At 45.6% G+C, this 13,617-nt stretch overlaps 1 protein-coding gene across 1 annotated transcript in view; it reads right to left on the bottom strand.

Annotated features, from left to right (window-relative positions):
* Positions 1-5,639, bottom strand: part of SYT16 (synaptotagmin 16) — a 251,894-nt gene extending 246,255 nt beyond the window's left edge. The window contains exon 1 of the mRNA XM_023255753.2: positions 5,530-5,639. Coding sequence (XP_023111521.2) covers positions 5,530-5,542 — 13 coding nt within the window. The 5' untranslated portion in view covers positions 5,543-5,639. The remainder of the gene's footprint in view (positions 1-5,529) is intronic.
* Between the last annotated feature and the right edge of the window lie 7,978 nt (positions 5,640-13,617).

The raw sequence follows: 13,617 nt of genomic DNA, 5'->3' as shown, positions 1-13,617 counted from the left end.
AATAAAAATAGCATATTTAAGGAAGTTAACTTTGCTATAAGACTATTATTCAATATACAAACTGTATTAAAATTTCACCAATTATCATAATATTGTCCTTTGTAACATTTTTTCCTAGTTTAGGATCTGATCCAAGATCATCCATAGCATTTGTCTCTTTTGTCTCCTTTAATCTGGAATAGTGTCTCAGCCATTGTTCATGCTATAGACTTTTGTGAAATGTCTCTGGATTTGGGTTTGTCTGACATTTCCTCTTGCTTAGAACCAGATTATACATTTTTGGCACAAGTACTCTCAGTGCTTCATACCAGGAAGCACAGGATATCAGTTTGCCCCATTACCAGTGATATTAACTTTGATTATTTGGATAGGGTGGTGAACCCCCAGGTTTCTCTACTATAAAATTACCATCTGGGGCGCCTGGGTGGCGCAGTTGGTTAAGCGTCCGACTTCAGCCAGGTCATGATCTCGCGGTCTGTGAGTTCGAGCCCCACGTCGGGCTCTGGGCTGATGGCTCAGAGCCTGGAGCCTGTTTCCGATTCTGTGTCTCCCTCTCTCTCTGCCCCTCCCCCGTTCATGCTCTGTCTCTCTCTGTCCCAAAAATAAATAAACGTTGAAAAAATAAATAAATAAATAAATAAATAAATAAATAAATAAATAAATAAATAAAAATAAAATAAAATTACCGTCTTCTCTTTGCAATTAATAAGTCCCCTGTGGGGAAATTCTCCAAGAATGTAAATATTCTGGTCTTCGAGTTTTCACACAATAGTTTGGCATCCATGGATGATTCTTGCAGGAATCAATTGTTACTGTGATGGTTGCAAAGGAGTAATTTTCCAACTTTTAGTTGGTCTATATTTTTTAATTGCCATTATTCGTAAGTTTTTAAAAATAATCCTTAGAATTGGAAATCATTTTACTCAAGAACAAATCCATTTTCACTCAAAGTCAAGCGATTTTCTTTTAAATCCTAAATATGCTAAATCCTGAACAGCTCAAGTAACTGTCTCCAGAAGCTCCAGCCTTCACCTGCTAAGGCCCTGCATTTGATTTTTCCTCTCCCTGCTCTCTCTTCCTTCTATCCTGGGCACTGGCACAGAGTGGAAATTGCTGCTGGGGTAGGTAGATGGGGAAAAAAACAAACTACAAGTTACTGACCAAAAGTAGAAGGGAGGGAATGGCCACTGGCCGAGGTCGCCTGTGGGTAGCAACAATCAGCTTGTGAATGGACCAACAAAAATGGCACAAGTTCAACCAGTAAACCAGGAGCAACCAGATGGGGACCAGATGTTTCCCTTATGAAGCCAAATGTTAAATGTCCATCAACAACAGCCACAAAGACCCATCCACTTGAGACTTGCCTGAGATTTCTGGGGTGTAATATAATTACATATTCCCAACAATGCCCCAACATGCCTAGCTGTTCCTCAGAAACTATTCTCATAAACAGATAGCAATGACTTCAATAATAAAGACTCATAAGGAGAAATATCAGTAATGAAACAAATGACATAAATGGAAAAAAAAGAAAAAAAATACTTCACTGGGATTTGGAAACGCAAAATAATCTGGAGCACTTGTTAATGAGGCAATCGAGAAACATCGTTCAAATACCTAAGTACCACCACTTTATATAATAACTGGGCTGTTCATGCTAACAGCATTTTTTTCCTGCTAGTCTCTCCTCCTTTTTTCCTATTACAATTCCTCCCACTTTCTTCTTCAATGTTTTTTTTTTTTAATTTTTTTTCAACGTTTTTTATTTATTTTTGGGACAGAGAGAGACAGAGCATGAACGGGGGAGGGGCAGAGAGAGAGGGAGACACAGAATCGGAAACAGGCTCCAGGCTCCGAGCCATCAGCCCAGAGCCTGACGCGGGGCTCGAACTCACGGACCGTGAGATCGTGACCTGGCTGAAGTCGGACGCTTAACCGACTGCGCCACCCAGGCACCCCTCTTCAATGTTTTCAAGATCATATAACCTGAATTATACAAATAAAAATATGAATAGCCCAGGGGAATTTAGTTTGAAGATCACAAGTTCCGTACCATTTCATGACAACTCACTGAACACAAAGCTGAGGTCCTCTAATTCTCCATTCCTCCTAGGGAATCGGCCCTTAGCATGTTGGCTGGACATAAGGATATTTTCGTTCTATTTGTTACATTCTTTTTTTGTGAAGGTTATAAGTTGCCAGGCAAATATTTTTAAAGTATCTCTGTTTTTTATATCCATTTACATACCACATTCATAAAGAAGGTCCTTCTGGATTCCTTCCAGAAATTACTGGAGTAGAGCATTGAGATTTTGCCTGGCTTTAGAACCAATATTTCTCTCAAGGGGAAATTTCCTGGGGGAGAAAAATGGGGAGAGCAATCAGCTATAGCCCTAAGGCAGCACTGTGCCCAGGTCTGATATCTTAATGAGGCCATGTCCTCACTGCCCAGTGACAGGACAGGACTGCCTAAGAAGTGACTGTCACTCTATATACAGACCTGCCTCTCACCTGCAGAGATAGAGAGAAGGACAGGAAGCACAGGAGCCTCAACATCAACTGGAACTTGTTAGAAATGTCAACTTTCCAGCAGCAATCCAGAGTTACTATATTGGAAACTTAGGAGTGGAGCCCAGCAATCTGTTTTAACAAGGCTTCCAGGTCAATAAAATACACATTTAAGTCTGAAACTTACATAGAAAGAAAAGAAAGAAAAAAGAAAGAAAGAAAGAAAGAAAGAAAGAAAGAAAGAAAGAAAGAAAGAAAGAAAGAAAGAAAGAAAGAAAGAAAGAAAGAAAGAAGAAAGGAAGGAAGAGAGAGGTGCCTGGGTGGATCAGTCGGTTAAGTGACCTACTCTTGATTTTGGCTCAGGTCATGATCTCACAGTTCATAGGATCAAGTCACATGTAGGACTCTGTGCTGACAGTGGAGAGCCTACTTGGGATTCTCTATCTCCCTCTCTTTCTGCCCCTTCCCCACTCACACACTCTCTCTCCATCTCAAAATAAATAAATAAACGTTTTAAAAATGTTAAAAGATAGATGATAGATAGGTACCAGAGGGTTTTTGTTTTTGTTTTTGTTCTTTAAGCTCTTAGGGTAATTCTAATACACAGCCAGGCTGAGAACTCTGTCTGGGAGGAGCCCTGGACTCTAGTTTCGGGACCACTTTCACACTAACTATAAGAGGACTATGGGACTTGAAGCTGTAAACATAGTCAAGATGTAGGGAGAATTTTTCAAGACACTGGCTGAGAATACCTCCCTTCTCTTCGTTTCCACAGCAGAGACGTGTTGTAAGTCACTCACATCACTTCTGAATAAGAACAAAGACAAACTAATTATCCTCTACACCCTGGAAACTTTTCAGATTTCCAGCTCCATCCCAGTTGAGAATAAACAGATTTCAGACTGTGCCTAAAAATCAGCTCATGAGGTAATCTGGTTAAATATTATAATTTTTCCATAAACAAAATCAATGGAATAAAGTTTGATTCTTCAGGAGAGTTGAAAATACCATATAAGGAAGTAGAAGAAACATTTATCTAAATAAATTGGGACAGAAGCAAGGCCAACTTTTTTCCAGAATACCAAATGTATCTTCTTTGCCCAAAATATAGGAAATGAATAATAGAACACTATCATACTGCATTTGTGTGATGCACAAATGCCTATAGATACATCAAGCTCCTTTGTTTTTCTTAAGAAACACAAGAATAAGGCCAAATGTAATTATCTTTTTCTTTGTTGAGTCTTACTTTGTTAACAAAAGCCTAAATCCATAATTTCTTTCCCTAGACCAAAAAAAAAAAAAAAGGAAAGAAAGAAAAAAAAAGTTATAAATGAGGAGAGAAAAGGGGAAGCTTGGCCCAGATTAGCTGATTTTATTATAAAAACATGACTAGATTTTTATTAAAAAAAGGAGGAAATGATGTTGGTATCTCCACACATATAAAATGATGGTAAAGAGGGCAGGCAACCACCCTTTACTGAGGACCAATTGTGTGCCCATCACTATCCAAAAGATATTTTACCCTTTATCCTGACTTTAAAGATAAAGAAATGGAGAGGTGCCTGGGTGGCTCAGTCGGTCAAGTGTCCCACTCTTGATTTTGGCTAAAGTCATGATCTCACAGTTTGTGAGATCAAGCCCCTCATAGGGCCCTGAGCTGACAGTGTGGAGCCAGCTTGGGATTCTCTCTCTCCCCCACTCCCCTCTCAAAATAAATAAATATTAAAAAAAAAGAAACCGAGGATATTTGTGTGGCCGCACTACTAGTACATATTGTAAGTTTAAAATACTGTTTGGCTACAAAAACCTACACACTCTGTACTATACCAAAGCTGTATTCTTGGCTGGGATAACAATTTGTTTAAAACAGAAACAGGGGCACCTAGGTGGCCTAGTCGATTAAGCTTAAGCCTGGACTCTTGGCTTGGGGCTCAGGTCATGATCTCCCGGCTGGTGGGATTGAGCCCCCATGTAGGGCCCTCTCTCTCCTCTCTCTCTGCCACTCCCCCACTCACACTCTCTCTCTCAAAAAAGACAAACTTAAAAAAAAAAAAGAAAAATAATAATTATTGCAGAAATGTGGACCTCCATCTTCCCATCTTTTTTCCTGTCTCACACCTCAAAAATGCCTGCCAAAGCTCCTCTCTAACCAATACACCATTCATTCATTCATTCATTCATTCATTGGTTGAAGGGTTCCCTAACCTGCGCGGTGTGGTAAGGGCTTCGGAGACAGCACCTCCTACAAGGTAAGTATGGGGCAGGTGTGACTGATGGTTTCACTCTGACCTCCCTTTGAGACTCTATTAATATGCATCCAGTTTCCAATACAGCTTACTTAACCAGCTTTCATAGACGTGATTCCGTTTCCAAAAGCACTGAGCCAAGAAAGCAGTGGTGCCAAGATGCTCAAAGGAGGCCAGCTCAGCGCCTTCCAACACTTCCATTCAGTAGTTTTAACCTACGACCACGCGCTAACCTCGCTTACCGTCGGTGGTGACCAGATGCGGTCTCTGGCCGTCCCTCAGCTGCCCGCTGGGAACATGGCCCAGGTGGGGGGCCACTGGGCAGCCGACCAGTCAAGCCACCCTGATCCCCAGAAGGCAAGCGCACAAATCCAACCCAAACTCCAGGCGAACCTTGAACTGACAGCGCCAAAAGCCCGCGGCGCCTCAGTGGCAGGGATCTCCACAGGCTGGGTCTGGGCCTGGGGGCACTGCCCCCAAAGGGCTCGATGACAGGCCCCGCGGCATCGCTGTGTCCCCTCCACATCGGAGCACGCCCTTCGGCCACATCCCTCCCGGGCGGGCTGCCAGAACCACCTGCGCCTCTCAAGTCCCACAGGCGGCAGAGGCTGATGGGCAGAGGGGCAGGGGGTCGCCCGGGGCTGAGGTGGGGGGACCCGGGCCGCTGCTCCCGCGAGACTGGCACAAAGGCAGGCGTCGGAAAGAGGAGAACTTCCCACCCGTGGGCCCCGCGGCCTCCCACCCGGGGCCTCGGCGGCCCGAGCGCACTTACTGCCAGTCGCCATGGTCCGGCCAGGGGCTGCTGGGCGGCCGCCCGCGGCTGGGGTACCCTGAGCCGAGCCGGCCGGGCGCGCGCTCCTCGCCAGGCCCCGCGCGCTCGGGAACCGCGCCGCGCACAGCCCCTCCCGCCGCGCGCCCCCGCCGCGCCGCCCCGCGCCCCCGCCCGCCGCCGCCGCCGCCGCCGGCCCCGCCGGTGCCCCGAGAGCCCAGTCCCGCGGGTCAGAGGCGGTGGAGCTCGCCCCGGCGGCTGACCCACCCCTCTCCGACTCGCAGCACCAGTCCTCCCTCCCACCTCCTCACCTCTCCCCTCCCCCAAAGACAAGGAAGGCAGCAACCTGGAAACACGCTCTTGGCCACCCACGCCAGGGTCTCCTCGCCAGGCTGCCTCGCCAGGCCGCCTTTCCCGCTATATTCCCTGCTACGTTCTTGTTTTCATGTCACCTTCACAATTTCCACCTCATCTCTGTCCAAGCTTCCTGTCCGGGGCTTGGGACCCAAGAGTCAGTGCTCAACCCCAGCTGGAAAGAGCAAAGCATGAAGAGTTGGGAGTGGGGGGCAACGCTTAGCCAGGTGCCAGACATCAATCCTCCCGGACAGACGAGAAGACTGCTGGGAAACCTGCTGGTAGGTTCCGGGGGTCCTGTGCCCCTTATGTTACCGTCTGTTTTGTCTCCAGTGTAAAAATAGAGGCTGGCACATAGTAGGCTCTCAGTAACTATCTGTTGGGCGGGTGGATGGACGACTGTATGACTGGAGGCCTGCATGAGGAAATGAATGAATAAATAGCCAACTGATTGGATGCCGACTGGATGAGCAACTGACTGACAGGTGACCACGGGCCAAACCGCAGCCCAGCCAGCTGACTAAGAGTGGACGCTTGGGAAAGTGGATCAGCCAGAATGAGTGAGGCAAGCCCTTTTGTGGCCTCAGGCCATTCATGCATGCTTTGGGAGGGCTCTGAGCTGAAGCTGTCTGTGAGAGTTGTATACATCTTCTTGAAGTTCACAAACCAATTTCTGATGGACTCCTGCTATGTCAGGGACAGTGGTACATGAGAGCCCCAGACCCTTTATGTAAAGAATCAAACAGCTCAAACATGTGTTCTGAAGCACGTGGCAGGCTTCGCATGGCTTAGTCCTTCTAAAGTCCTTCTAAAGTCCTTCTATCAAATATGATATATTTGATGCATTTGGGGATCCACATTGAACCCAATCAGTAGGGATCCCTGCAGGGATCATCCCAGCCCTGGGCTAGATGCTGAGAAGACAACAGGATATGTAAGACACCATCAGAAGCCACTCTCATCTGGCTGGGAATAGCAGAGAACAACACAAAGGAGTCCTTTCTGATCGGTCCGCAGAACACAGATGAGAAAGGCAGTGATAATCTGATCAGGTTCTACATCCAGAGCCAGTACATCTGGAGTGGGACCCAGGGGCATAAGTTTTTGTTGTTGTTGTTTGTTTTTATGTTTTGTGTGTTTAGTACAGGCAGTTCTGAGGCATACTTCTAGTTGACAAGCATGGAGATCTGGCTCATTGGTCTTTCACAGCAACCCTTTGGAGTAGGCCCCAAAGCAAAACGTCTTGAAATGAGTCAGGTGAGGAAAAGAAAAAAAAAAGACTTAAAGATGCCCCTGGAGTTTGGAATCTATTTGAAGCTCACAAATCAGGAGATTAAGCTGGTGTGAGGGGGAAGACCATGGATTGGGTTTGAACTCATTTGAAGGGTCAATAGAACATTCGTGAGGCTCTTTATTCATTAATTGTACCTACATTTCTAAGTCAGAAAGAGTTTGAAAAGTGAGAACTCCAAGTTCAATAAATGTTTTCTGAATGACCGACCTGTTAGATAGCAGGTGTATTAGCCTGGAGCCAGATGAGGGATGGGAAGGGGTTGAGGAGTAAGTGGATGTCAAACAAGTGGAGACCCCAGGTGTAGGTAATTCTCCCCCAAAGTTTAGCCATGCAGGAAATAATGGGTATGGAGTGCTTCAGGGGAGGGTGGAATTGAGGTAAGACTGGGTTTTGTTTTGTTTTTTCTTTTCTAAGGTAGAGGATTTTCAGCAGGATGGATTATTTCAGTCCACACGTCAAGTATGTAAAAGAAAAAAAAATGCTTGCTTTTCTAGGACTAAGTTGACTTTCTGGCTGCTGTCCCCATTCCACCTCTTGTTAGGGAGCTTGATTTTTTTAGTTGGTTCAGGGTAAACTCCATTGATTCAGGTTTTTCTCAGGCAGTTCAGTTTCTTTCCCCCACTTTTCCTGGGGGTTGCATCCACATGGGAGGAAAGAGCTGGACAGCATCGGGGATGTTAGGAGGTATCTGGCCCTCGGCACCATCTCCACACTGTAATGGGCATCTTCTGTCTGGACTGCCGAGCCCATTAGACCTCCCCAGCTGGGGACGGCCTCCAGGTGCCAGTTCCTGAGCGTACATTCACTGGTCTGTCTTCTCATCCACACCCAGAGCCTCGCCAGGGCTGACTCCTCCCCTTGAAATTTCCATTGCTGTTGTGGGGAAGTCTGTTTTGCCCATGCCATTCTGGGGTGACAGGGAAATCTATGAAGGAGTCTTGGGCCTTTTTGAATGGGCCACACAACCTCGCCTTTCTTACCATCCCCTTGCCATGGTGGTGAAGGAGAACTCTGCATGGTTTGTCAACAAAGAAGACATTTAATATGATATGAGGCAAATGTCCCCATAGATCCCCAACCTATCTGGAAGTTCTTTCGTCCCCCTGGGTTCTCGGCAATGGAATTTTTCTCTTAGAAGAGGAGCAGAGGGAATGGGTGTAGGATGTTTGCAACTACACTAACTGCAGAGGGTGGATTAAGCCTAGAAACACCTTATCTCCTAGAACAAGGAATCCAAAGCATCTCAACAATGTCAGTGAAAACTCAGACTCCTTCCCTCTTCCTACCTTGCCATCCTCATCTGTCAGCAGCAGGTCCCCTCACGACAAGAATACAACCACAGCACAAAACCTCACGTTCTCACATGGCATTCCAGAAGTTGGGGGATGGGGCATTCCTTCTCATCTCTTTTAATCAGGGGAGACAATCTTTGTAAAAAGCCTTTAGAAGCCTCCTCCTTCCATTCTAGCTGCACTGGGACGCTGGGAAAGTGAGTGTCTTATCTTTAGCTTCTATGACATGAGGTGGGTTCTGTCAGCAAAGGAGAATGGATAGGGAAGTAAGGTTGGGCACCCCATCAGTGTCTGCTGTTGTCTTCTCACACTGCAGTAGGATCTCAGTTCCTTGCTCTCTTTTATGACACTTCCTCTCTCCAAGGCTGAGGAAATCCATCTCCTAAGGGGCTGAAAACTGTTAAAACATCCTTTATTCTTGCAAATCTGTGTGTCTTGTTCATGGGCCTTAACCTCTGAAATTCAAAAGCCAAGATTCTGCCTTCTTTGGTTTTCTATACAACCTAAGATGCCCAACTCTAGTTAGACACAGGGAGACCCACATTGTAAGTGAAATTACATAACAGGAATGGAAAAAACCACACAAGTCAATAATAAGCCGGGATACTAGTACAGTGTCAAGGGGGATAAAGGAGTGCTCAAGGAGGAAGGATCTAAAATATAGAGGCAGGACCTCTGGTTGAAAGAGTGCTGTCATTGCCAGTATAGGCGGAGACTTCCACCTTAGAAAGACACATTTGCAGTCTCAGAAACGTAGTTTGCAAAAAGAAAGTGATGACAAAGCGATTTGTCAAACAGGGGTTTGTCAAAAAGAAAGTGATGACAGCGATTTGTCAAACAGGGGTTGGAAGAGGGGGGCTGAGGGAGTTCAGGGGTGCTGTATGGTCCCCAAGTTCTCCATCACGTGAGGACGTGTGCTTTGTTACCAAGAAGGAACGAAGCAGAAGGGGGTGGAGGACTTCGAGTGGAAAGGTGGTAAGATGCTTCTGTTGGAAAGGTGAGAGGGAATCCAAGGGATGAGCAGAAGAGGCCTTCCAGCCGGCAGGGAGGGCCCTCCTGGAACTGGACCTCAGGAGCACAGGAGGGAAGGCGGCCACATGTAAGCTTTCTCCACCATGGCTGCACAAGGGCGGACAATGGAAGAGGACAGGACTTGAAGGCCATAAAAGGGGAGGAATTCTGGGTCACTGTGTCCCTGAAATAACCAGCCCCAGGGCTCAGAGGAGTTGGAGGGAAAAGAGGAGCTACAGAGGGAGTCAGGTGGGACTAGGAGAATATGGAGGAGCTCATGACTGGGAGACACAGAGGAGGGCAGGTGAGAAGAAGCTCCGGTGGTCTGTGAAAACACCAGCACTTTGGACTGCACCTACATAAAGGGGGTCGGGATGGAGAAAGGACAGGACCCAGCAACTGCTTACAAAGGGTTTCAGCTCAGGTAATCTGTGATTATTGCCGGGCTCTTCTAACTTATTATTTGCCGTAACTGTGAGTCACATATCACCATCCACATTGCTTAAGTTCATTTCCAAAATAAGAAAGGATAAATACCTCTTACACACACTGAGTGGAAATGACCATATAGTCTCTCTGACCCTTGGCCTATGACCACATCCTGTTGACTTTATTAACTCTGGCTATAAACAAGACCTCAGAACAGAGAAAGGTGAGGGGCTGTAGCCACCACGCCGAGTGGGTCTGTGTCACTGTGGAGACTCTTTGGGGTTGACATAGCTACTGCTTTGTTTCTTTGTTAGAGTGGGTGAAAACAGAAAAATTATTCTATGATTTGTGCATGTAGCCTGTGAGCTAATGGGTATTTATATGACAAGAGAGGAACTTTTTGTGTTCTGTAAAACTTGCCTTTGATTTTCAGTCTCCGTATCTGTCCTAAGCCTCTGAACTCCCAGTACTTCAGAACATTCGATATGACGTGCATTATGCTAATAAACAAATGAAGCCTTTTAAAAAGTAGCCATTGGGTAATAAATAGCATTGACTTCTGATTCAACTCTTACAAGTCACACAGGAAATGGGCAGAGGTACAACAGGGCTAGTCAGGTGGAAGTCTGGTCTGGGAAGAGGGCAAGGCCTGGGTTCTGGCCTGTGGGTCAGTGATTAAAGTTCCAGCAAACACTGGAGAGACTCACTGGCTTAAAACCAAAAACCACAGCATTAGGGTGTATATCTCACAGCAGGCTGTCTCTTAGCTAATCCATACATGATGTCAGGTTAATATTTAAGGATCTGTAAAGTAGGAATTCAGAAGAGCTTAGGGGAAAATAACCAGTCTGAAAAAAAGTAAGAGACAGTCTGGAGACCAGATAGACAAATAGGTCAGAAGGTTTTGCTGTTCAAGACTCTGTGTGAACACAGCATTAATTTCTTTTTTTTTTTAATACATTTTAACAGTCATTCAGGAAAAAAGTTCACCAGTGTCTAATCACCTCATTTCAGGAAGCAATACACAGTTATAGAATATTAAAGATCTCAAGCAACACATATTCACCCTGGTGTCCAGTGTGCTCGGATGAAGGTGAGGGCAGCGTCCAAGAAATGCATCCTAATGGCTGTTCTCTGCTTTTGCCAAAGGCAAGCCTAGGTCAGCTTTCACCAGCTCTGGGCCTCAGACCACCTGGTCCAGAATCCCATGGAGAACTTGTTAAAAATGCCAATTCTCAGACCCTAACCAGCACTCACTGGAGCAGAAGCTGTAGCAATGGGACCCTAGGAGCTGCAAATTAAATGAGCTCCCCTAGTGTTTCCAATATAGCCTAAAATTAGCAAACCTCTGACCCAAGGAACAGCAGCTAGTTACAGGGCGATACAACTACCCGGAGACCTAGAATGCCAGACCTGGGAGTTTCTGCTCTGGTCTACTCCATCTAACAACAGAGAGTGAAAGTACTGGTAAATTATAAATGCTGAGAATTTAGCCACTAGGAAACAAACTCAGTGTTAACAAACCTTTTCAGTAAGTGGCTCTTACTCAGATCTAGTAAAAGACTTCCATTTATTTATTTTAAGTAGGCTCCACATCCAATGTGAGGCTCCAGCTCACCACCCGGAGACCAAGAGTTGCACGCTTGACTGACTGAGCCAGCCAGGTGCCCCAAGATACCCAGTGAAAAATTAAAGTCCATTTATTTTTTTTAATTTTTTTTTGTAATTTTTTTTAATGTTTATTCATTTTTGAGAGAGAGAGAGACAGAGCATGAGTGGGGAAGGGGCAGAGAGAGAGGAATACACAGAACCCGAAGCAGGCTCCAGGCTCTGAGCTGTCAGCACAGAGCCCGACGCGGGGCTCGAACTCACGAACTATGAGACCGTGACTTAAGCCAAAGTCAGGCACTCAACCGACTGAGCCACCCAGGTGCCCATTAAAGTCCACTTTTTAATCCTTCATAAAGATAGAGAACTGATCACAATTCTCAGTAATTAATTCCACATATAATAAGAAAAAGCTCCAAGAGTCATAGGGCCATACAGTTTTTCTTCTCTCCAGGCTAAGTAACTTTAATTCTTTGTCACTTTGTCAAAGTACTTACTTGTTTTTAGCTAGAAGAATAGGACATGATTTTTCAAAGCTGTGTTTTATTAGAGTAACTCTTGGACAAGGAGAGTTTTATGGCTGTCAGGAAATAAAACATCCACTTGACCTCTGAGTAGTTAATATTTTTTCTATTTGACACAAGAGAATAGAGCTGGATGACTAAAAGGGGAAATGTAAGTAAGGTTTAAAACACTGATTCACAATATTAACATATTTCAAGCTAGAATACAATTTATAGTTTTAAGAAATCATTTCTCCTATCATTCTCCTTAGTTCTATTTTCTAAACCCGTAAACACATTGAGCTTTTGATCCTGAGCTTCCTTCGCACTGAACCAGTTTTTCTTCATTCTCATGCAGGCTACTGAAAGAACAATCCACACTTCCCATCCACAATGCATCACTTCCAATTTAATCCTCAATCCACTACTAAGATTAGCCCCTTGTCTTGATCTCTTTGGGCTGCTATAACCAATGTACCATTAACTGGGTTGTTTGAACGTTTATTTCTCATGGTTCTGGAGGCTGGGTAGTTAAAGATGAAGGCACCAGCAGATTGGGTGTCTGGAGAAAGGCCTCTTCCCAGTTCATGAAGGTCCATCTTCTATGTCCTCATATGGTAGAGGGGGCAAGGGAGCTCTCTGAGGTCTCTCCTGTAAGGGCACTAACCACCTTCCTGATCTAATGGCCTGCCAAGGCCCCACCTCCTACAACCATCACATTGGAGATTAGGTTTCAACATAAGAATTTGGGGGGAATACAATATTCCATCTTTAGCACCCTCAGTTATGTCAGCGACCTAATTGCCAAACTTAAAGGATAATTTTCTTTTTTTTAAATTTTTTTTTCAACGTTTATTTATTTTTGGGACAGAGAGAGACAGAGCATGAACGGGGGAGGGGCAGAGAGAGAGGGAGACACAGAATCGGAAACAGGCTCCAGGCTCTGAGCCATCAGCCCAGAGCCCGATGCGGGGCTCGAACTCATGGACCGCGAGATCGTGACCTGGCTGAAGTCGGACGCTTAACCGACTGCGCCACCCAGGCGCCCCTAAAGGATAATTTTCAATATTGTATCATACTGCTGTGTATAATGACACGACTTACCACCTCATCCTTAAAATTCTACTCCCTTGGCTTCTGTGACATTTCATTTTCCTAAATTTCCACCTACATTTCATGTCATTATCAATACTCTTCTCCAGGGTTCCTCTTCCCCCTCAGATTGCCCTTATATTTGGTGCTCTACCCTCAGTTCACTGTCCCATCCTACACACTCCCTTGGTATCCTATCATCTCTCCTCTCAACAACCAATTCTTTGGAATATTTTGTACAATCTCCCCTGAGATTCAGACTCACCTGTGTGGTGGTTAAAAGTGTAGGGGCGCCTGGGTGGCGCAGTTGGTTAAGCGTCCGACTTCAGCCAGGTCACGATCTCGCGGTCCGGGAGTTCGAGCCCCGCGTCGGGCTCTGGGCTGATGGCTCGGAGCCTGGAGCCTGTTTCCGATTCTGTGTCTCCGTGTCTCTCTCTGCCCCTCCCCCGTTCATGCTCTGTCTCTCTCTGTCCCAAAAATAAATAAAAACGTTGGGAAAAAAAATTAA

Source organism: Felis catus, chromosome B3, assembly GCF_018350175.1.
Source record: "Felis catus isolate Fca126 chromosome B3, F.catus_Fca126_mat1.0, whole genome shotgun sequence".
NCBI classification, from domain to species: Eukaryota; Metazoa; Chordata; class Mammalia; order Carnivora; family Felidae; genus Felis; species Felis catus.
The sequence above is the reverse complement of the archived record's forward strand: the minus strand, read 5'-3'. Positions and strand labels throughout refer to the sequence as shown.